General features: G+C 29.4%; 1 protein-coding gene across 1 annotated transcript in view; it reads left to right on the top strand.

Moving 5' to 3' along the window:
• Positions 1-24,494, top strand: part of Cad96Ca (tyrosine kinase receptor Cad96Ca) — a 167,232-nt gene extending 142,738 nt beyond the window's left edge. The window contains exons 6-8 of the mRNA XM_075360872.1: positions 12,332-12,484; positions 21,883-22,064; positions 23,790-24,494. Coding sequence (XP_075216987.1) covers positions 12,332-12,484; positions 21,883-22,064; positions 23,790-24,296 — 842 coding nt within the window. The 3' untranslated portion in view covers positions 24,297-24,494. The remainder of the gene's footprint in view (positions 1-12,331; positions 12,485-21,882; positions 22,065-23,789) is intronic.
• The last annotated feature ends 322 nt before the right edge of the window (positions 24,495-24,816 follow it).

Consider the following 24,816-nt stretch of genomic DNA (forward strand, 5'->3'; position numbering starts at 1 on the left):
AGTAATGTAATTAAACTGCTAAAGTATTAATTAGCTTAATATAATTACAAAAATCTCCTTTTTGTATACAACCAGCTGACGACAAAGTTGTAAACAGGAAGTAAGATGCTCTAAGGAAAGATTCTTAAATTATTTACCTTCACAGATACAAGAGCTGTACTGAGGTGATGGAAGATTACTTCATTTGCGCATGAAATAAACCAATCTATCTTCTTTAATATTTTTGCGGTGGGTAGTTGATATTACATATTACATATATTTTTCTTTACATATTTGCATATTAGAATGGAAATCAGGAGAGGTGTAAATAAATAAATAAATATTGATTCAACAAGTTGAGATTTTCCATATAGGTAAATACATGAAAAAAAAATATATAATATGCGGGGTATATATTCCACCATCAAATGAATTTATAAAACAATTTTTTTATGACTGGTAAATAAGAAAAACATTATTCCCTTTACGAAAGTATTATATTTAACATAAATGAACTTTTTTAAATTCTGTTTTTACTCTTTATAGATATTTTATTAAATTTTATTCAGTGGTTCCCTCATAATTAAAAAAAAAAAAATAGCAGTTAGCTTACAGCACATACTGCTGTTACAGACAGATTTGTTCCGTATCGTTGGCGTTATATATAATAGAAATAAATAACTAAATAATTATTTTTGCAAGAAGTCTTTGTACTTCATTTTTTTAAATTTCAAATAAAATATGATTTACATCACAAACACATTACATTTTATTTTCAAGAAGCAAAGCATGAAAATTTGTTTCTATTTACTATGTATGGAAATATCATTCATAATGTGAACGCATAACTAAAATCACACGTACACCAAAGTTACACTGCATTCACCATCGTAAAAATATTATAGCGCCTATAATACATAGATGATTTGTGAAATGAAACCGATATCAACATGTTGAGTTCTTTTGGGACTTTTGAAAATATTACATATATTTTTTTCTCTTCTTGTTTAACAGTTACCTTATTTTACATATAAATTTGTTGCTATTTTAAATCTACTATAATTGACGACGTTATTGTATAATGATTTCCAGAATTGATTACATTCTATTTTAATTTTTCCATATCAATTTAATAAACTTAAATGGCTAAACTACAGTTTTTAAACTTTCAATTAAGATTTTTACTGAACAGTATAAAATTTTAAATATATTTTTTGGTGATGTTATTGTAATTCTAATCGAATTGTTATTTTCATTTAGATCCAAATTTTTTTACTATAATTCTTCTTTCTATTACGGATCTCAGAGATTTATACAAAAATTACACATTCTTTAAATATTTGCCATAAAAATTACAAAATTCACATATAAGAAATTAAAGCAATTTTTGGAATAAATAAATTGACCGATGTAAATCTCCTAATCAGTAAGATACCGTGCTCAGATTTCCTGGAAGATTTTTGTAAAAGAGTATCTAGCAATTGGAGGTACCTTAAAACTATAGGAATTAGTGTTATTTGTTTAATAATGTGATCACTGTACAGAAACATCGTCGTTTATAACCCCATACACAGTTCACGAATATCCACTTCTTTGCATTATCCTTGATTCATTCCTCCATATTTTGCGTTCTATAATTCAGGATAGGATCCTAAGAGGATTTATTGAGGTCCAAGTTGAGTGTGCAAAACCTGAAACTGTTTCATTTTATATGTATCGTGGCAGGACAGTTGCACGTGTATTTACTCAGGAATTCACATTCCTGTTAGATGAGTTACAGTAAATATAATGACTGATGCGGCGATGAGGTAAAGCTTAGATTTCTGATGCCTCCTATGTCTGCAAGTTGGAATGTCTAGTATGTACATTCCATTTTCTAGAACGTACAAGTTTTTTCGGATAGATATTTCTGTCGGAAAAATCAAATTTTTGTTGTAACGTTTCAACAGACGGTTAATTTAGTCACGGAAAATTTTTAATTATTAATGTGATACTTCTTTTTTTGGATAGAAATCCTCGATTTCTCGGTCAGGGAAAATCCCATTGAGTAGCTTCAAGAAGGAAGCCTTGAGTCTTTCTTTTTGGAGAGGATCTTGATCACTTGTTGCAGTTTTTCAGTGACTGGATCGTATTTTCTCACAATCAATTCGAGTTCCAAATCTCTGATAATTTTTTTCCATTTTGTATTCTGTGAGTACAGTTCAGATCCGGTAAGGTTCGTATTAAAGATAAACTGATATGAACCGAAGAATCCTTGGTGTGATCTAATGAGTAGCAACCTAATGACTAAAGCGCCTGTACGAGATTCCCTTTCTTTACATTTCCTAAAATAATATTAACTTAAAAAGTTTTTTCTTCTGTTTTAGAGAGTAAGTTTCATTTTCGCGGTTTTTATGTATTTTACGGAATTCCCTCCATAATTATGTAACAAATGTAGTCAAAAATTTTGCTATCAAGTAATATCTGTAAACGTAATTTAGAGTTATGAAATATATCGTATACTAAATTGTGTTACTCCTAGAATGCGATGTAGTTTTATTAAATATATAAAAGTATTAGCTTAAACAAACCCTATTTTCCTATACTGGCTCTAGTAGTTGATTAAAACTGTCATAAATCATTAAAGTAATACCGTAAATAATTTTTTATCGTGTTTGTTAATTAGATTTTTAACGAGTTCGTGACTAAAGTTTAAAATTAAAAAAAAGAAATCTTGCATGAAATTGTACAGCTATTTTATTACCAGTTTAGTTTATTTTAATGAAACTTATTCTTCTTAAAAAAAAAAGAAGATATATATTTAACAGAAGATATAATAACAATTATTAATATATGATTACCTCATTCTCCATGGAAACTATATTTAAAACTAACTTTTGTAAGCCTTAAAATAAACAGATGACAGAATTATCCGAGTATAAAAGTATAAAATGTTGACTAAATTAAATAAATAAGAATAAAAATAATGAAATTCCAATAATTATAAAATTATCATCTTTAAAATAATTGTTATCACTGTCACTGTGTGTTATAAAGTCTACTGTAAACATTTTTTAATTAAATAATAAAACTTAACAAATAAAAAAAAACTAACAAAGGATTGCATGACATTCCCCGGCTACGCTGGTCAAGTCATGCAATACACTTTTCTGTATTTTAGGTCCGTTGTCTATAATTTTGGATAATTTTACTCATTTCTTGATAACTCTAAATTTGAAGTATTAACTTTAAAAATGTTTAAAAAATATTTAAACAGAAGGCAAATACAGCAAAAGAGAAAAAACATATATTTAAATTTTATGAAACGGAGTTGATTTTTTGATTATTGAAAAATATGCATTGTAGGTAACATATTTTCTTTAATAAGTTTCCTCTAAAATGTCTGTGAAGAAATCGAGATTACTTATTTCGCGATACATCCCCTTAATGAATTTTGAAAAAAAACATTAATATGATCAATGCCTCATACATAGAAATATTTGATCCGAATTTGAAGAAAATAGGTTCAATGAATCCTGAGATATAAGGTCAAAAGTAGTACAAGACACACATACCTACGCACATGCATACATACATATGGTAGTTTTTTTGTCTCGATAAACTAGTTGGACCCTAAAAAGTAAAGAATTGCAAAAAAGTCCGATACCCCATTTTTGACAATATCACCAAACTTTCTCCTTCAATTTGTTATTCGCCGGGAAAATAATAAATAAACCTCAACTTCAGAAATTGGCTAACTTTCTAGTTTAGATTTATTAACTAGCTCATCCAGTGAAGGTTAACGCGTATTAAAAGTATTTCTACAAATAAAAGCTTAAAATATAGGGATGAAATCTTCGAAATTAGCATAAATCCAATACAATCGTATGCGAACTGGTTAACAATACCTTTCTTATCAAAAGTTTTTCCCGTAATTTATGGATCCTGTTCAATATTGAACACTTTTGATTAGTTTTCTACAATATTTTTTTTCGTGTTGGTGGAGGGGAAATCTCAAACAGACATGAATATCCCGAATTAGTGGTAGTGACAGATTTGCACTGACTAAAACCCCTCCCTTTCTTAAAACACATGGGGACAATACCCACTTAAAGGTATACAAAGCCCCCACGGTTGTCTTTCGGCACCATTTTAACATAAAACCGTATATCAAAGAGATTCCGTTACTTATATTTCAAGATTCGTGGAATCCTGTAGACATCTCATCATCCTGTAATAGCTACCCTCAAATTGAAGATCTCGGACACCTGAAGATTAGTCTTGCAGGCTGTCCACCCATCCCTAAATCGCTGCTAAAACTATTTGCACTGGTCCCATGATATTCTTCTTCAATCTTATTTTTTATTATGTTACTGACCATACTGTTGATCAGATCAAATTTATCTTTTTCCTCCAGTATCCTATCAACAATATTTCCTGGATCGAGCGGTCCCAGTATACCGAGACCATCCGACCGCTTTTAATTCCATAGTGAACTAAAAAAATCATTTGTTCTGCCGTATCTACCTCGTTACACTACGTTACATGTAACAACTAATCTCCACTTTCTTTAGTGCAGATACACATGCAATTAAAACACCCGTGTTCGATAAGAACCTGTGTTAGATCGAAATTGACTTCACCAGGTTTCCTAGTTAACCAAGGCTTTATTTCTAAGATCAACCTCTTCGTCCAATTTCCAGTCCCAGCCTTCTACCACTTTACCCGCCACCTCTCTTGCATTACATCTCAGGCCTTTTCCTTGCTCATACAACTTGTCTATCCACTTTCCCTAACACCATCAGCATTAAAGGTTCAACTCCTGCAATCACAAACATCGCGTCTCTGGAAAATTTTATACGACGAAGCTACCTCGATAGCAAAGTATAGTTGCAACCTGTTAAGCCTTTCTTTGGCTCTGTTCAAAGCCTAGAGCTTTCTTCAAAACTGGTGCTGCGTACAAAACTATCGAGTTTAAAATTTAGGCAAGCAGCCTCCGCGTGGAGAACCGAAGGCAGCCAATATTGAGCATTAATCGAGTTAATGCCGAAACAATCTTTTTAGCCTTATTTACAGGCTCTACTAAGTGGGTTTGAAATTAACGACTATTATCCACCCAGACTTCCAGATAGTTGGTACACCTGCACGTTTTCAACACTGAAGATAATAGCATCCAATTTCTTCTTCCAGCAGTAACCACCGCTTTCGTTTTCTTCCCAGTTTTATGCAGCCCCTTGAGCTGTTTCATCTTCTAATTATTCCCAGGGTTTAACAACTTCCATCTTCGTATACCAGTCACTACTACCACTAAATCAGTTAAATATCGTACCATCCGGCAACTGCTGCCGTTGCTAGCATACCATCATACGTTATATTCCACAGGTAAGGGCCAAGGATAGATCCTGCGGAACTCCGCACTTCTTAGAGTATTATACTACCTGCCCTTCTGCCTTACCAACTTACCAACCACACTTCTTTTGAAAAGATATTGTTGGATTGTACGTCTGAGATAAGTACTAACACCTCTCCTTTTTAGTTCGCCTAGTATTACTGACCATTCTTTCCCACAACTTGTCCAGATTGTTTAATAAGCACAAAGGGTGAAAAGTTGTCGGGATACCACCAGGACTATCATTTCTATAAATCTACGGAATTTTTTTACAATAAGATGTAGTTGTTCTAAGAAGAATCTGACAAATTTTAAAGATGTCAAAATTGAACGAAAATGCACAAACCGAATTAAAAAAAAATGTCTTTCTTTGTTTTATTATTAATTTATTATATATCGTTTATGCTTAAAGATAATGATTTTTAAAGGGTATAATAATAAATACTTAGCACTATAACTTACTTTCAGTACAATTATTATTTTTTAAATAAATCTGAAATTTTTTTAGTAACATATTAGTTTATTGGGTTATAAATTGTTACGTTCACAAAAAATTCTCATTAAAAATATTGACTACAAAGAATCATTGTAAAATAAGTACCTTTAAATAAAATTAAAAAAAAAAGCAACAGTGATTATTATAAGTCTATTATTAGTATTTTAGGAATAATTGGGGGAATTATGGCCTTACCTGATCGCTACTTTAACCATTAGGCTAATTGCTCTACCTCCATAAAGGCTGACACCACATTCATAAAATATAAGGAAATAAAGAAAGGTGGAAAATTTACTGCAGTCATAGAGAAATCTAACGGTGTACAGTTGGAAAAAACTAACAGGTCAAAATTTCACTATATCCATTCCAAAATAAATTTAAATCTAGAATTAAGGGAATTTATTTTAAAAAAAAGCAATAGAAATTTTATTAGTATTTTTCTCAGAGTTGAAGTTGGAGTGTTTCTTTGTTCTCTATACCATTCAGATCAATCTACTCCCTCTGTAAATCGGGGAAGGAGGAAAACATTGCACTCTTTTTTATCTTGTAGGATAGTAAAAACATTAAGTTTTAATAGTTTCAAAAATGGGTTTTGGAAAGACAAGAAATAATTAGCATATTAAATTAATAATACTGTGTTAAACTCAGTTTAACTGGTTGAATTATGCTTAAAAAAATGTCAAATGCTTTAAAAGTCGTAAAAAATTAATTAAGAAATATTTTTAAATCTTCAATATAAAGAAGTACTTTTTTAAGTATTCTTTTTCTATCTGCTTTTATGTATATATAGATTCATTTCATTTCTATCAAACTAAATCTAATTAATTAAGTTATATTAATTATTAAATAAATAATAACTTTAATTTTACTTCTGTTTTTAGGGTATACATTATTAGTAAATATAAAAAATTAATTATGTATGCATATATTATTTTTTTAAGCTAATCTAGTACGCAATCTTAACTGTCACCTTGTTTTTGTAATCCTTTTTATTTTCTGTTATTATTTTTTTTTTTTACTTCCTTGTACGAAGTAAAAGAAGTATTGTGGTCGCGAAATATATCGGTTTACAGATTTCAACGGAAATATCCATTTTGACCATCCCTGAATCCATTTTGACTAGTTTCGACGTGACGTCTCTACGTACGTATGGATATGTATACATATATATCTCGCATGATTAGCAGGATGTTGAAATTTTGGATTTAGGACTTTAGTATGATCTAGTTGTGCACCTCCCCTTTTTATTGCAATCGACTTACCAAAGGTGTCCAAAAAAGGCCAAAATCCAAAACATCTGGATTTTGGACATTTTCTTAACTGCAGTAATAAGCCTTTATTGAGCGCTTTTCAACGATATATCATAAGTTGTACTTATTTTCTTTAATTTCAGAGTTATAGCCAAATAAATTTATAATTAATGAAATATTTGGATCTTAGGGAAAGGCACATCGGTTCGAATTAGACTGCATTTTCATTTTTTTAACTTAAATATATTGATTTATAAATAACTAATAACCTCTCATCGTAAAAAAAAAATTACGATGAATAATAATCCAACAACAAAAAAAAAAACATATGAACACATATCAGAAGTTTTCAATGAAATAAAATTTTATGTACTTTTCTTTTTTTTTTAAATGTATAAATGTAATATAATAGGAGCACAAGGAAGTAATGTGTTGTCCACAACAGATTTTTTGTGTAAAAAAATGTTTATTATATCCTTAAACAAGTAATCAATTAAGATTTTTTTTTCTTGTTTAATTAGACCTAAATATAATTACGGTCATAAAATTCGTACTTTAATATGTAACATGTAACATGTTGGACATGTACTATTCATAATGAAATATTACATTTAGAAAGAGAAACTTACTGTATTACTTAGATTGTTGGCAACACTATAAGGTTAAACCAAATTTAAATTTGATTACTCAACCATCTCTTGGTATCTCATCTTTCCAGAGACTAACTCCATGTAGTCCTCAATGAATTTTTTTCTCACTACTGCCACCTTATAATCTTCAGACCCAATATTTCTTTGAATCTGAAAGTATTAGGATTTCATCTGAAGGTTTTTTAACCAATTTCTTTATTCTTTACTTGAGAAAAACACAAAGCACACTACTGCACAGGTCAATCACATTACTTAGAAAATCCTCCGTGTAGCATTATAAAATCAGATATAATTAGAAAATTAAACAAAAAAAACCCGGAACTAATCTTTGTGTTTACGTCTATAATAAGCCATAATCCATAATGAGCTTGTGAAATAAAGAATAGATGAGGAAGTGCGGCGAAAATATAGAATGTTTAATGTCTATAAAATAAGTATAAACAATAACCAAGTATAATAAAATAAGTATAAGGTTTTCCTATGTTTTACCAAAATATCTAACTGGATATCAATCAAATTGCTCCTCTGGATTCTTTTTTATTTGTTTCAACCGTATTGTATACGCTACTGCCGTATGGAAAACCACGTCAGAAAATAATCGAAGAAACTGGAAAATCGTTAAGTTAAATAAGCCCATATTATATATATATAGGCCATATACATTAAAAAATTATTTTAATTGTAACTTAATTCTTTTCCACTTTTAGTATAGATATTAATTAGAGTAAATCGATTACAAAAAAAAAAACTGACTGAAAATTTAAAGTGCTGCAGATACAAAAATTAGCACACAATTTAAAAAAAAAAAAAGTTATGTAACTCAGATAATAACTGAAAAGAGACTCATACCACTTCTCCAAAGGTTTAAAAAATAGAATTTAATATTTTAATATTTACATCTTTCAAAACGACAGTTCAGATTCATTAAAATAACTTTTCTTTACATTTCATAATTTAAAATTATTCATTTATTTACAACAAAACATTTCTTTTTTTAAAATTATTCATTTAGCTTTAAGAATAATTTCCATCATATAAAGTGCTTTCCTTTTTTATTTTTAACATACATAGCAAATTATAATGACACAGCCTCAGGTTAACAAAAATTACTTTATATTAATCGTATTTTTAAAAGAAAATGATTTTATTTTAGTAAAATTAAAAATTATAATTAGTCAACAAATTGTTTTTCTTTAGCTGCAATAAAAGTTTAAAGAGATAAACCGAATAAAAATAGTGCAATAACGTGTTTTCTTTACTATGTAGTAGAAGATTTAAAATTTCAAAGAAACGTTTTTGATAAAAATTTTCAATCAGTACAGGCACTATAAAAAAAGGAAACAGTAAAAAAAACTAACTTATACGTACAAAAAAAAAATGTAACTATACGTACAGTTATAAATATATACGTTTATTTTTTTTTTTTCAAAATTTAGGAGAATTATTGTAATTTTTAATAACTGAGAGGTTAATTTTTATTAATCAAGATTATCTAAAGATTAACTTTTTTTGACATGATGTTAAAACAATAGAAAAAAGAATGTCGAAACAACTGGGTTAACCCCTAATCTATTTTTCCTTCACTAAATAAATATACGTTACATACCTTACTAAAGAAAAGTGCTAATCACTGTTTACGGGTATAATAATAATATTCACTAAATGGAAAAATCTTCAAACATTTTTAAACAATCTTTTTTTTTAATCATTTAATTCTAATGTCACGCACAGAATAATAAAAAATAGGAGTGAAGTCGTGAAGAAAATTCTAATCTAAATTAAATAAATCAAAGTATGGGACAGCATCACAAGTCGCTGAAGATGGTTGTAAGAGTAATTGAAAATTTTTCGAAGTCAATAAAAACGTCATTTAAATCGAGGCGTGTTTCTAAAGTAAGGTCCGTTTTGAATTTTCCGCCTATATACGGAATATAAACATATGGCTCTTGCGTAGCTCAGTTATTTCAATCAATAGACAGCTGATAGCAAAGATAGCTAGGTCACGTTCATGTTAGTTGTTTATATTCATCCAGTTGTAGTTCTACAATTTGTGATCTTGCCAAGCATGAAGTACGAGGAGTAATACGATTTTTGATCGCAAAAAAACAATTCTGCAGCTGAAATTCACAGGAAAATGTATGACGTTTAGGAGCCGAATTATTATGAGTGACGCTAAAGTAAGACAGTAGAGCGTTCATTTCGAGAAAGGTGAACGAACTTACATGATGGAGAACGTAGCAGACAACTATCGATGATTTGATTGAAATAACTCATTAAAAAATTCAAGAAAACCGGCGGTTTACCGTGTCGCAATTGTCTATGATGTTTCTTGATATTTCTCGATTTATGAGTTATGAAATTTTGATTGAAAATGGGGCTATAAAAAATTGTGTGCCTGTTGAGTGGTGAAAATTTTAACCGGAAACACATACAAAAAAAAATAATTTGTTGTACTGCATGAACTTTAACGGCGCTGCAAAATTGAAGGTGGTAAGTTGTTTGAACACATTGTTACCGGAGATGAGACCTGGAATTCTTATTCGAACGCCGAGATAAAACAGCAATCAATGCGATTGTGGCATTCATCATCTTCTAGACGGAGAAGTTGAAACAAGAACCTTCGTAATGAAGTTTTTGGCTACTGGTTTTTGGGACAAAAAGGCCGATCTGTAGTGAAACGTTAAAACATCTTAAATGAGCTATAATAAACAAACGAGGTGAGATGTTATACCGTTGGAGTTTGTTTTTGCACGACAATTCCCAGCCATACAGACAACGAGATGATTGGAAAGATTTCGTTGGAGAATCTTCAATCATCCACTCTATAGCCCTGTCTTAGCTCTCAGCGATTATTTTCTTTCTCTTTACCTTAAACAGCAGTTCCATCTCAAAGGTTTGACAATGAGAGTGAATTAAAAAATGGCGTTCCTGCGTAGTTTAATTCACTGGTAGCAGAATTTCTTGAAAGAATGATGTAACTATGAAACGCTATGAAAAATATGTTGAAGTTGAAATCTCCTATGTAGAATAGTGGTAAATAAATGTAGTTTTTATGCGTAAATAATAAATTTTGTTCATATTTTTTAGTTTTGTTTTTACTTCAAAACGCATGTTCTTTAAAAACATGTCTCGTATTACTTCTTCTACTTTCATTTTTTGTAAATAATTATTATTGATTGAAATTAAGTATAAGATCAATTTTTTTTTTTTTTTTTTTTTTAGTTCTTTAAGAAAGTACCTACAATAAAATAATAAATAAATAATGCGATATAATTTAATGAAAATAACTGTAAGACAGTTCTCACAAAAGGAAAATCAGAAGTTTTCTATCTTTCTCTATTATAGCATTTGTAACAGGACAAATCGATTATCCAGTAGCAACATCAGTTCCAGATATGTTTTCGTTTTTATTCTCACATCAATATGTCTCACTCTCTAAAATTATACTTATTCACTAACTGAAATCTTTTTCTTATTTTATTTGAATAATTTTTATTGCTAAACTTCATGGATAAAAACAAAGTTTAGCAAATAAAAAATTATTGTCATACTAATACAAAAAGCGCACACAATTTCGAAAATTAACGTAGCAGTTCAATAATTTCACGAGTGTTTCTGTTAAGATTGGAACTTAATCCTCGACAGTCAAAAGAAAAAAAACAATTCAAATAATTATTGAATCAAAGCAGTTCAAATAATTCAATAAATAATTTAAAATAAAAATGAAATTCTTTTATAAATTATAATTTAAATAACAAAATAATTAGAAAGTTCTCATATGTACATTAAAATTAAATGCTGACCTCCGTGGCGCGAGTGGTAGCGTCTCGGCGTTTCATCCGGTGATCCCGGGTTCGAATCCCGGTCAGGCATGGCTTTTTCATACGCAAAAAAAATTACATTTCATATTCCCATATTTCTCGAAGCTTGCATAACAAGCTTCGAGTTTTTGTAGTGAATTTCATCACGCAAAAAAAAAACTCTTCTCTTCTAAGTATATATAGTTCACGCATTTGAACATAACAGCTTCCCATAAAAATTCTTCCAACCTAATCCAAACATACATGGGAGAAACTGTTATACAGGAGAGGGTAAGAAACATGCGGAGGAGTAGAAAAACTCTGAGAACGTTAAGAAATTTAAGACAATGTTGATCAAATGACAGAAGAAAGACTAACAAAACAGACCTTGAAATATAACCTTTAAAATTAAGGATATCTTGGTAGACTCCTTAAAAGATGGGTTGATGTGTAACTAATTACACATATTAACCTCGTTATTTAACTGGTTATTTTGTTATTTGCAGAGTAGACTAGTTGGTCTGTTTTTGAATTTATTTTTTAAGTTGTTAGTATTTTATTTGATAATGATGACAAAACCAGATTGTAATTTCAATATTTATAAAGAAAACGTATAAGAAAAGATTTGAAAAGAAAGAAATACTTTAGGATGTGGGAAAAGATCGGGGGCTTAATCCTTGAAAGTCAAAAGAAAACAGAGATTCTTGTATTTTAAAATCCTTTTTTAATTAAGTTTCTGCCATTTTTGTTGTTTCTGTTTGACAAATGATATTTATAAAATTTTACAGGTGTAGAAGGGACGTCGGTTGTTGCTGTGAAAACATTAAAGGAGAATGCAGGGGAAAGAGAAAGGTCGGATCTTTTACAGGAATTAGAAGTTATGAAATCCTTAGAACCTCATCCACACGTTGTTAGGCTTTTGGGATGTTGCACTGAAAAAGGTAAGCTTAACATAAAACCGTAAAATTTGTTACCCGTTACGTATTTAATAAGATCCAATAAAATGCGTAAAAAATTAAACAAAAAAATATAAATTAAAATTAGATGATAAAATTTTAACTTTTCAATGTTTTAGTTTAACTAATGCATTTTGTCAATAAATTTAAAAAACAGTACAAATTCATTTTTCTAGCAAAGAAATTTGTCTTAAGGTTTCATTGATGTAGTTAAAACATTTAAAATGAAAACAATTCGGAGTATTTAAAATAGAAATTTAGTTTAGAAAATTATACGTTCTTTTCTTTACTTCTGTAAAAAAGACTGAAAACAATATTGCCTAGATAAGATGATCAAATAAAATTTTTAATCGAAAGGGTAGAAGAGTGGTAAGAAAGAAAAGTTTTCAGAACTCTTATTTTTAAGGTTGGGATATACCAAACAACACGACAGAATCTCCTTTCGAGTAATGCGAGTTGTCGTTATCTTTTAAACATAGGTTCAATCGACAGAAAATATCTCCCAGATTTGTTTTCTATACTATCAAGGTCAGCTAAATACGCATGCAAGCCGACTCGCAATCCAATTTTAGTCAGTAGCAGTCAAGATGCGGACCCCACAACAGAAGGTTAAGCGAGTGCTTTGGTTAGCGGAGTTTCAACCAGTTTCGGGTGTTCAACGGCGTGTACGAACTGAATAGAAATCCTCCTACATCCAAATCAGTTTGTCAGTGGGATACGACTTTAAAAGAGACTGAAAACTTGGTTTCGCAAACTGGAAATCATCCAAAAAATGTAGTTACTGACGAAACTATGGATCGTGTACGCCATACATTCACTGCCAGTCCTGGACAGCCAATTAAACTGGCTAGTTACGAACTAAAAATGCCTCGTTCCACTGTTCACGACGTTGTTTTTAAGTGGCGAGCGTACAATTTACAACTCTATCATATTAAACCAAATGATTGCCGCCTACGATATCAGTTTGCTGCAGAGGTAATACACCGTGTCCAAAAGAATCCTAATTTGAAGTACTGAAAATGGAAAGGACACAGTGAAAGCAAATGTTTGGTTAAAACTGCACAAAACGGCATCATCGATCCGTTTTTTTCATGGTGCCTACTGTGACAGGATACAAGCTACCAACACGAATAAGAACTTTGCTGTTTCTCAAATTCCTGCAGGCTTCAGTTTCCGAGAAGATGGTGCTCTATCACATTTTCATCGAGATGTTACAATGTTTTTGAGAAATACTTTTTCCGAATGTTGGATCGGACAAGAAGATCAACTGCAGATTTCTATATATCACTCCTTTGGATTTTTTGCTTGGAGATTTGTTAAATGTTGTATTTACCAAAGAAAAGTTTAAAATTTGGAGACTTAAAACAGAGAATTGTTGAAGCTGTTTGTCTAATAACGCCGCAGATGCTCCTGAACACTTTGCAAGAGTTAGATTATCGTCTAGACGTTTGCCGAGATGAAAGAGGTGCGACACATTGAACTTCACTAATGTACATTAAAACCTAATGAGTTGAATTGTTTATTAAAATATATATATTATATTAACTAGCTCTCTTAATATAAGCTGTTACTTTTGAATATCTTCAGTTCGAACACTCTGTACTTTGGCGTGCGAGAAATAACATTTATTACGTACCCTTCCATTGCCATTTGTAATCTATTATAAAGAAATTTAAAGATCATTTCCTTATTTATTTAAAATAAAACAATTTATTCAATATTATTTTCTTAAAACAATTATTACTCTCCAATAATTAAAAAAAACAACAATCTTTTTTAAATAAACCTGAGATCGATTTCTTTGTCCAAGGAGTACAAATAATATGTTCAAATATTTTCCACTAACGCCTTCAAAAAATTTCTTTTGTGCTTATTTTATTTATTAACTACCTTCTAATGTTTATTTTTTTATTATTATTTAATAACTTTATAATTTTAAGCATCATGTGAATTTTTAAACACTTATATAATTACCTAGTACTTATTTTAAAAATTATTTAGGTATATTTTGACATTTTCTATTCAAGGTTTAACCATGGTTTATCTTGATTCTTCCATTACTGGAGTACTTCATACACCAATACGGAGTAATTATTTTTATTATTCATGGAATAGTCCATCTATCCATTCCTGATCTGATCTTTATAAAATACTGCAATTGACTAAAATAAAATGCGTAAATATATGCACTGATTAAAATAAAATAAAAATTAAATCTTTATTTATTATATCCACCTAATAATATTATGAGGGCTGGAAAATTTTCCCTCTTAGATAAATTCTTTTATCTTTTAACCTCCGGGACCACCGTTACGTATTACTTCAGAGGATGAGATGAATGACAATTATTGTAGCGTGTGAAAATGCCATGCTTGACCGGGATTGGAACCCGGGACCTCTGGATGAAAGATCGAAACGCTACGGAGGCCGTCGGAGGCTACGGAGGCCGTCATTTAGATAACACCTAATTCAAGAAAAAATACGACTTGTAAGTCAATAAAAAAAAACCCAAAATGTAGAAACGAAGTTATAATGTTAAAAAATTTCACCTATTTACATTAGTGGTAGGATAATTTTATTAAAAAATTTTCAAAATATATTTAATTGCAACTGTAAGAATTTTCCTATGGTACTTTTTTAACGTAAAAATTATGCACAAATAAATATTCATTCCGATCCACTTCCAAGAAAGCGACCCCTGATTGATTGATTGATTAACTAGAAATATCCATAGCTGAAAAGAGGTCTTAACTATTACAAAAACTGAAAAAAAATTAATAAATAATTAAGTTAACAAATATATATAAAATTTACATATTATATAAATGGAAAAATATTGATTAAAAATAAATTTATGCTAGATATAAACGAACTTAATGACAAAAATGTTACATAAAAATCAATAGCCATGAGAAAAGTAGTGGAAAAGAAAGCGCAACGGGGAAAGGCGGTGAGAGAGACTAAATAACAGACCGTTATAAGAAATCTGATTTTTTTTCAATAATTTATTACAATCGATTCCCTTTATACCCGAGCTTCCATTCCCCATTTCATCATGGTAGGTGAAACCGTTGTTTTATAAAGCTAGTAGAGGCAACACACATGCAAACATAGAGAATTTTTTAACAATGAGCTTTAGTATCTTTGGACTCAGAGGACCTAAAAATACACAGAATTGCAAAAATTCGAAAAGGGTTAGTATTTTAATAGATAGGAAAAGCTTTACTTCTGTTATACAATACAGCAACGAAAAGAATAAAAATATTAATCTTTTTTAAAACAAGACACTTATAAAAAACCAAAACAGAATATTTGTTATTGAATTTTTAACGAGAATAAAAATAAAACATGAAGTCAATACTTTTTTGAAACAACAATAAAGAGAACTGTATGAAATCGAATTTTAAAAAGAATTAAGGCATGAGAAACTACAAAATATGCAAAACCGGTATAGTTATGAAAAAATTTCTAAGTAGTGAGAAAAACTTTGCTTTACAAAAAGAAAAAATTCGTATAAAACATAACATCCAACAGTCGAAGCTTAAATATTATTAATATGTAAATAAACTTAAAGAAAAATAGTATTTTTAATTATTTTTTCGTTAAAAAATCCATAAATTAACATTAATATGAACGTTATTAAATATTCATCAGGCAATATTTAGAATACGCCCAAATCATCTGGATTACTTCTCACACAAAAAATTTTATGTTTGTTTTTATTAATAACCTTTTTCTTTTGCTTCCCGAGTTTAATATATGATGTAAATTATTATATATGTACGAAGTAAAAGGAAGTATTTTGATCGCGAAATATTTCGGTTTTCAGAGTTCAACGGAAATATCCATTTTGACCATCCCTGAATCCATTTTGACTCTTTTCGGCGAGACCTCTGTACGTACGTACGTTCGTATGTATCTCGCATAACTCAAAAACGATAAGGCCGTAGGATGTTGAAATTTTGGATTTAGGACTGTTGTAACATTTAGTTGTGGACCTTCCCTTTTGATTGCAATCGACTAAACCAAAAGTGTCCAAAAAAAGCCCAAAATTCTTAACTGCAGTAATAAGCCCTCATTGAGAGATTTTCAACGATATATCATGTGGTACATATTTTCATTGGTTGCAGAGTTATAGACATAGGAAAATTTAATTGATGAAATATTTTGATGTTAGGGGAAGGCACATCGATTCGAATCAAATTTTATCTCCTTTTCTTTTAACGTTTTTCTTAATTTAAATATATTGATTTATTAACAATTATTAACCCCTATTGTAAAAAACTTTATGACGAATAACAAAAAAAAGTAAAAATAAGAAAAATATCAGAAGTTATTAATGAAATAAAATTTTATACACTTTTAATTAAAAAAAAAAAGTGTATATGTAATTTAATAGGCGTAAAAGGAAGTCATATACTGTCCCCATCAGATTTTTTTCAATTATTAGAATTATGTTAATGGATCCACTTAAGATGATGCGTGTATCTGTGTTTATCATCGGGATCTAAGTTAATTAACATGTGTATTCCAAACACTTGCAACAATAACGTTTGGACACATTCCATGAATATCTGCGCTATATATCACGCATGCAGCAATATTGGAAAACTTAGAAACAATTAAATTATAAATATTATTTATCCAAATAGTATACTGAAGCTAATCATTTTTACTAAAAATAATAAATAAAATTGTTTCACAAATATTTTGTAATGTTATACAGAATACTTATTCGCCGAACTTCAGGAACTTTAATTAAATTTGGCAATCTAAGACTAGTGTCTTGTTCTACAAAAACGTCACCTTCAAAAATCTCAAAATAGCGGCCATCTTAATTTTTAAATCTTCAATATCTTTGTAATTATTTGTTGATCAAATTTTTACTATCACAAAATTTATTAAGCATTTTATTTTTAACAAAATGTCGCCACATTTGTTAAATTTCGTTGACAAACAATCGAACTATTGCAGATAATTAAACCGGAAGTACGCTATCATACGTAATGCAAGGTGATAATTTTTATAGTCGTTAATATATTTTTATTAATTTAATATTATTATTTATTATTAATAATTTTTATTATATTTAGTGGAAGAATTAAAAACAGGCAAAAAATTATCAGCTTGCATTACGGTGCGCAAGCGTACTACCAGGTTAATTGTCTACAATAAGATCGATTGTTTATCAACGAATTTTTACGAATGAGGTGTCATTTTGTTAAAAATAGAATGACTAATAAATTTTTTGAAAGTAAAAATTTGATCAAACAAATAATTACAAAGATGTTAAAGATTGAAAAATTTAGATGGGAGCCATTTTGAAATTTTTGAAGGTGACGTTTGCAAAATCTTTTTATTTTGTAGAACAAGGCACTAATCTTAGTTTTGTCAAATCTAATTAAAGTAGGTTTACCCGTTCCTGAGAAATATTTTTTTGTTGAAATTACAAAATACAAAATGGAGTCCAGAAAGGAAAACTAAGCAAAGTAGGACTTATGTCGATATGAACATTTTTGCTCAGTTTAGTGTCCTGAATCGGTTCCTGAAGTTCGGCGAATACGTTCTCAAACACTCCATATATATATATATATATATATATATAATGAGTGATAGTGACTGCTTATAAAGAATTAATAAAAAACCAAATGAGTAATTAAAACCTGACATCACAATTGTAGGACTTTCCCGTACGTGGCTTTTTCTGATTCTCAGCGTACACACACGACTTAATTTAAAATATTTATCATTTTATTTAAATGTAATATTTTTCCTAAAAGATTTTTTGTGTATTTAATTTAATGATTCCAACAAAAGAGCGCGCGCATAGCGTATTTCATTCGTGTGGGTGTGGTGGTACTAGCGGCTACTTTAAATAATTTTTACGGTTTAAATATTATTCGTTTATTTGATTTTACCGCTCACCTGTGACGTCACAACGTAGCCGCCCACTACAGTTGCGCATATTCTGGTGAGAGGGATTACTGTTAAGGCAGTATATTTACTTAGCTGCTAGTTTATTTAGAGAATTTTTTTGGGGTGGGGTGCGATTTTGCAAAAAGTTTTTGCAAATATTATTTTTTAATTGTTAACAAATGTGCCTAAGAAGAATAAGATCTTAATTAGTCGAAATCTCGAGATACTGAGGGTATCTTTTAAGTTGAAAATTTAATGTCATAAATGCCCCATACATGGAAGTAATCTGACATAATCGGTCCAGTAATTCTGAAAATATAAGGAGTGCAAGATCGAACACACAAACATACATACGAACATCCGGAAAATTTCCATTCGGTTTTTTGAGTTCCTTAGGTGTCAAAACGTCATGATCCAGTGAAAACCGCATATGCACTAATTGGACTGATTAAAAGTAAAAAATATTAAAATAATAATCTTCCATACTAATGTACAGAAAATGGATATACAGTTGAACGCCGATCATCCGTGATTACCTTTGCAAGACCAAATCTGGAAAATTGTAAAAGGTTTATCATATATATTTACCTACCATTCTAATATTTAATGGTTATCACACTTAATGAATGGATAAGAATATAAAAATGTAAATGTATTACAGAAAAGTTTTAAAAAATACTGGGAACATACGTTAAAAAAAATCCCAGATATAAGTTACAAAAAAACGAACGAGTTGAAATTTTTTAATAAAAGAATCGGAATTCACAAAACTTTGTGAAACATTACAATTTACTGCTGCCCTGTTGTTTTATAAGAGGTAACATTTAAATACTTATAAAATAAAAACGTACAAAAAATATATTGAAGAGAAACTAATTTAAGTTACTGTGCTATTAAAAATATATTTTTTTAAATTACAAAAATAAAAAAAAGGAGCGTAATAGGACAGATTTTTACGATTTCTAAAAAGGTAATCAAAACATTATTAAATATCTACTTGCTTTAATGATGATCTTCGTCTATGAGCTGCAAGATCACGTAATTGTTTTAAACAAAAAATCTGTTTTCTAACATCGCATCTTTTTGTCGCTCCAGTCAGTCCATGATTATAGTCAAAATGAGCTGTATTCGTGTGACGGTTGTTTTTACCAGTTGCTTGTTACTCATGAAAGATTGTTTATAATGAATGAGGTTATGGTAATTAATAAAAGAAACAGAACATTAATTATTAAAACAAACTAGTTTCAAACAAAATTATTCAAACTAGTTGCATTGTTGAAAATTATACAAGAATTATATTTTTTCCGAGATTAAATCAGAACATACCAAAAGAAAAACCGTCAAAATTTTTTTTTTCTTGGAAATGAATGAACCTTTTCATAAAAAAAAAAGAAAAAAATATGACAGACAAAATATTCATTAACTAAATATTATTACACTATAATGTAGTATCCTAATCAATCTGCTGAAGAAGACAAAATTGCTGACTACACAACTTAGGCAAGAACACAAAATTATCATTTATATTACCATATATGTTAATAAATTTTCTGTTTATAACAAGAGAAAAAATATCGAGTGTACAAAAAAATCGGAATTTTATTTTGTTATATCTCGGGAATGAGGTGTTAATTAGGGTTAGAATCAAAGAGAAAGAGGACTGTGTTAGCTGCGCGCTTAGCTGTAGATTGATTCCCAATTTTTCCGTTTGATAGCGCGACTACCAAAGATGACGATTCCTGAACAGAAAGCGTTCTATGTTTTGCAATTTGTTAAATGCGAATCTGTAGTTACAGTGAGACGTGCGTTCCATAGAATGTTTCAACTTGATCTTAAGAGTGACAATAACATTCGTCGATTTGAAACTGCTGGATGTCTGTGTAAAGGAAATAATTCGGGACGACAGAGTGTGTTCGAAGAGAAGGTTGAACGTATCAGGGAGTTTGTTCTACGTAGTCCTAAAAAATTTGTTAGGAAGACCAGCCGAGAACTAACAATGCCGGTGATTATATTGTGGAACGTTTTAAGTAAACGATTACTTATGCATCCATACCGTTTAAACCTGTTAGTCTCTGAAGCCTACCAACCACGCTGTGAGTACCGACTTCACGATCGAAATGTTGCAGCATAAAGATGGCGACTTTCTTGATCGAATTGTGTTTAGTGATGAGTCAACATTTCATCTTATTTGAAACAATAACACACTAATTTCCATATCTGTGGGTCAGGAAATCCCCATGCAATCTTACGATGCGAAAGGGACTCCCCAAAATTAATTGTTTTCTGTTTAGTATCTCGACGCCAAGTTTGACGGCCGTTCTTTTTCCCTGAAGCAAGCATAACAGAAATTTTCTTATTTGGATTTGTTGCGTACATAACTCTTCCTCAGCTGCAAAGTGGAGCAGAGAATTCTATTTAGCAACAAAATGATGCGCCTCCTCACGACATAATTCTGTTCGGGATTGCTTGAATGACGTATTCCCCGACCAGTGGATCGGTAGGTATGAACCCGATGACAGAGCTTGGTGGCCTCCAAGGTCAACCGATCTGACTCCTGTGATTTTTCTTTTGAAATTTTATAAAGTATCTTGTGTATGTACCTCCACTTCCTATTGATCTACCTAATTTGAGGCACAGAATCGATGCAGCTGTCGCTTCCATTACTCCAGACACGCTGGTTAAAGTATGCGACAAACTCTCCTGTCGGTTGGATGTGTGCCATATGATGATAACTGCTCACATTCAACACCTATAGAGAAAAACTGTAAGAGTTTCATCTTATTTGTTATTCATTACTATAAGTCAAATTTGAGAGGCATTAAATAGTAAAATTCTGATATTTTTTTTAAGACCCTGTTTAATGATTTGTATTACAAGTGTATTACCTTAACGCCATAAAAATCAAAGTGGTATCTAAATGTTCTTGACTGTTAAAAAAAAAATTGGGTTCTTCAGTCACTTCACTGAACACAAAAAAAAGATAATATATACTTGTTAAATTAATATCCAAATTAGACTTATTTCTGAATGTTTATTGTAATGAAATATTTTAAAGCATATTACAGTAATTTGAATGTAAAAAGAATGTTATGTTTTTCTATTAAAATAAAAATGATAATTTTCTGTAAAAATAAACAAAGCATACCTCGATATATATATTATGTAATAACTTAAGTTTTATATTTACATTGGTACAGAAAGAATATTATTTAAGTGAGATTCTAAATTTAGTCTAAATGTAATATATTTATGTAATTTCAAACATTTATGAAACTGAAGAAAAGATTCTAACATTTGTACTATGAAATAATAATCAAATTTATAAAAAATTTATGTCAGGGACATACATATTAAGATATACAATGTCTAGATACATAAAAGCTAATATATTTATTTATATTTAGGTAATATTCAATTTTGCATATCTACAACTGCTAATAATTTATTTTCTATGCCATTTTTAACAGATCCAATATTTGTAATTATGGAATTTATTAGTAAAGGAAAGTTACAAAGTTTCCTTCGAAGCTCGAGAGCACAAAGATGTTATGACAATATGCACGGTAAAAGCGCAACACTTACTTCAAGAGACTTAACATCATTTTGTTATCAGGTGGCACGTGGAATGGAATTTCTTTCTTCCAAAGGGGTAAGTTGTCATTTATATTCTTCTATTTAATAGTATTAATCTTAATTTCTTTAAATTGTATCAGAAATATTCTACTAATTATTTCATTACATTGAATTAAAAGTTGAATTAAATTTGTTACACAGAACTTCATTAGAAAGCTTACATGTATCTTCTTTTATTTTAGAAGATTACAGCATATCACATTTTATTTCATAAAATAAAATAAATCAATAATAGACTTTAATATTATTTAGATATAAAATAAATATATAATATCCTAAATTATAATTTAATAAATAACTCCATCCAGGGGTTTAGGAAATTACATGTTTTTAGTTACAAAAATTTGACAATGTTAAAGGTTTATAGAATATTTAAAATAATATTACCGTTTTAGTTTAATATTAAGTATAGATTAAAGATGTAAATATTGAATGGGGATTCATGATCAGAACATTGAATAAAAAACAAACCGGGAAAAATTATGTTGTTACATATGACAAGAAATATCAAACAGTACATTTGATAACAGTTTTTGCAATTACGAAAACTATTATCTCATACTTAACAGTTATCTATTGTCAGTCAACTCACATGTAAAACAGAAATAAAATTCGAAAATTATAACACAGATTGTAATTTTCAAAATGATCTTTTGCATAATATTTATTTCATGAATAATTATTACAATTTTAAAAGATACATTAAAGGTGAAATACAAAGGTATATAATAAGAATTGAAATCACATTCTTACCTCTAAAACAAAATGTAAATTTTTTTAATATTGGACGTTATTTAAATTTAAAAAGGTATAGCTTTTAAAAGTTTGAACAAATTAAATGGAAGAAGAGGAGCTTTAAAATTAATGTTGCTCTGAAATAAATTAAAACAGCATATCTCTGAAAAATTCAAATTGCTTAACTACACAATTTTTATAAACAAATATATATTTTTTTCAAGTTGTAATAGTCAATCAATATATAAAAATCAGTTCTGGTACATTTCTGTAATAGCAGCTATTTGTTTTAAAAATCAATTAACTTTGCTGTTCAAAAGAGGAAATACATACAGTATAAAAGTTCATTCATTTGGAATAGTGGGACCGGACATGGTTCAGATTGATAATATCCAGAAAAATGATTGAAAGTACAGATAATCTAGAAATAAGCCACTACAATCTCAATATGTGATATATAAAATTTAAAAAAAAATTGGTTTTTATCATTTTTAATCCAAACATCAATAATTAATTCAATACAATCTACATAATTTACATTTATTTGAATGAGATGGGCAAGTGTGGTATGCTATTTTGATTAAAATAGCTTATGCTTGTATGTAAATTTACACATATAACTGATAGGTCTATAATCAGTTTAATTTACTATAGAGTATTTATAAAAATTTTAATTCAATGATTTAAAAATAAACTAATGAATAAATTCATTCTACTATGTGTATTTCATAATACTGTACCGACATGAAATTAAAAAAACTGAACCAAAATTAAAGCAGGAAAGAAATGAGATCCTGATATTTCATGAAAAACATATTATTTACTTAAAAACACCCTGATACCAAATCAGTTCATAAAACCTGGAAATCTTAATTTCATGGGAAGTGGATAAACAGGCCTATACAACACAAAAGATTCTTTGAATGCAGATATCAAATAACTTGTTTTCTTTTTTGATCTTTTATTTCTTTTTTTAATAATTTTCATGATTTTATGTTTTTGACAGATAATTCATCGAGACCTTGCTGCACGCAACGTCCTAGTAGATGAAAATCATATTTGTAAAGTAGCTGATTTCGGATTTGCACGTGATATTATGGCTAGCTACGTGTATGAAAGAAAATCAGAAGGTCGATTACCAATTAGATGGATGGCTCCAGAATCTTTATATGATAATATATTTTCAGTTAAATCTGATATATGGAGTTTTGGTGTATTAATCTGGGAAATTGTTACGCTCGGTTCAACACCGTATCCTGGTCTTGCCGCAGCTGAAGTCATGAGAAAAGTAAGAGATGGATATCGTTTGGATAAACCAGAACATTGTCGTAGAGAACTGTATAATATTATGTTTTACTGTTGGGATAAAGATCCAAAAGAAAGACCAAATTTTACAGAACTTGTAGAGTTACTGGAACAACTATTATTAACAGAGACTGAATATATTGAATTAGATAGGTTTCCTGATCACTCATATTATAACATGGTTTCATTAAGCGGTGAAAAATTATAACCAAAGAAGATGCAATAACTACCCGGGATTTATATATTATGTTTTTTTTAATTTATTTTTATTATTTTGTATAAAATTTGTTATAAATATGTGCCTATGTTCCTCAGAAAGAGTTCAATTACAAAAAAAAGAACAGATACTGTAACTAAAAAACAAATATATTTACATATATGCATATACAAAATAAAATTTATTTTAATAAAATGGTAATTTTATTTCACCATATCCATATATAAATGTCAATCATCTCCAGCCAGATAATTAGAAATTAGTTTAATAAACAATATATTTACACAGAGTAATGTTTGAGTAAATTACAATATCACAATTCCCATATTCAAAGTATGACACGGACTACAAAACAATAGTATTCTAAATAACACTAAGCAGTGACAAGTTAGTTTTTTTAAGTTATCAAGATAGCTTTTAACAAATTTACTCTACAGCAGGCAAATTCCAGGATATTTTATTTTTGGTGGGAGGATAATAAGAATTTGTGCCCGCACAAATAGTTCTCTGG

This window comes from Lycorma delicatula, chromosome 3 (genome assembly GCF_047948215.1).
Source record: "Lycorma delicatula isolate Av1 chromosome 3, ASM4794821v1, whole genome shotgun sequence".
Classification (NCBI taxonomy): Eukaryota; Metazoa; Arthropoda; class Insecta; order Hemiptera; family Fulgoridae; genus Lycorma; species Lycorma delicatula.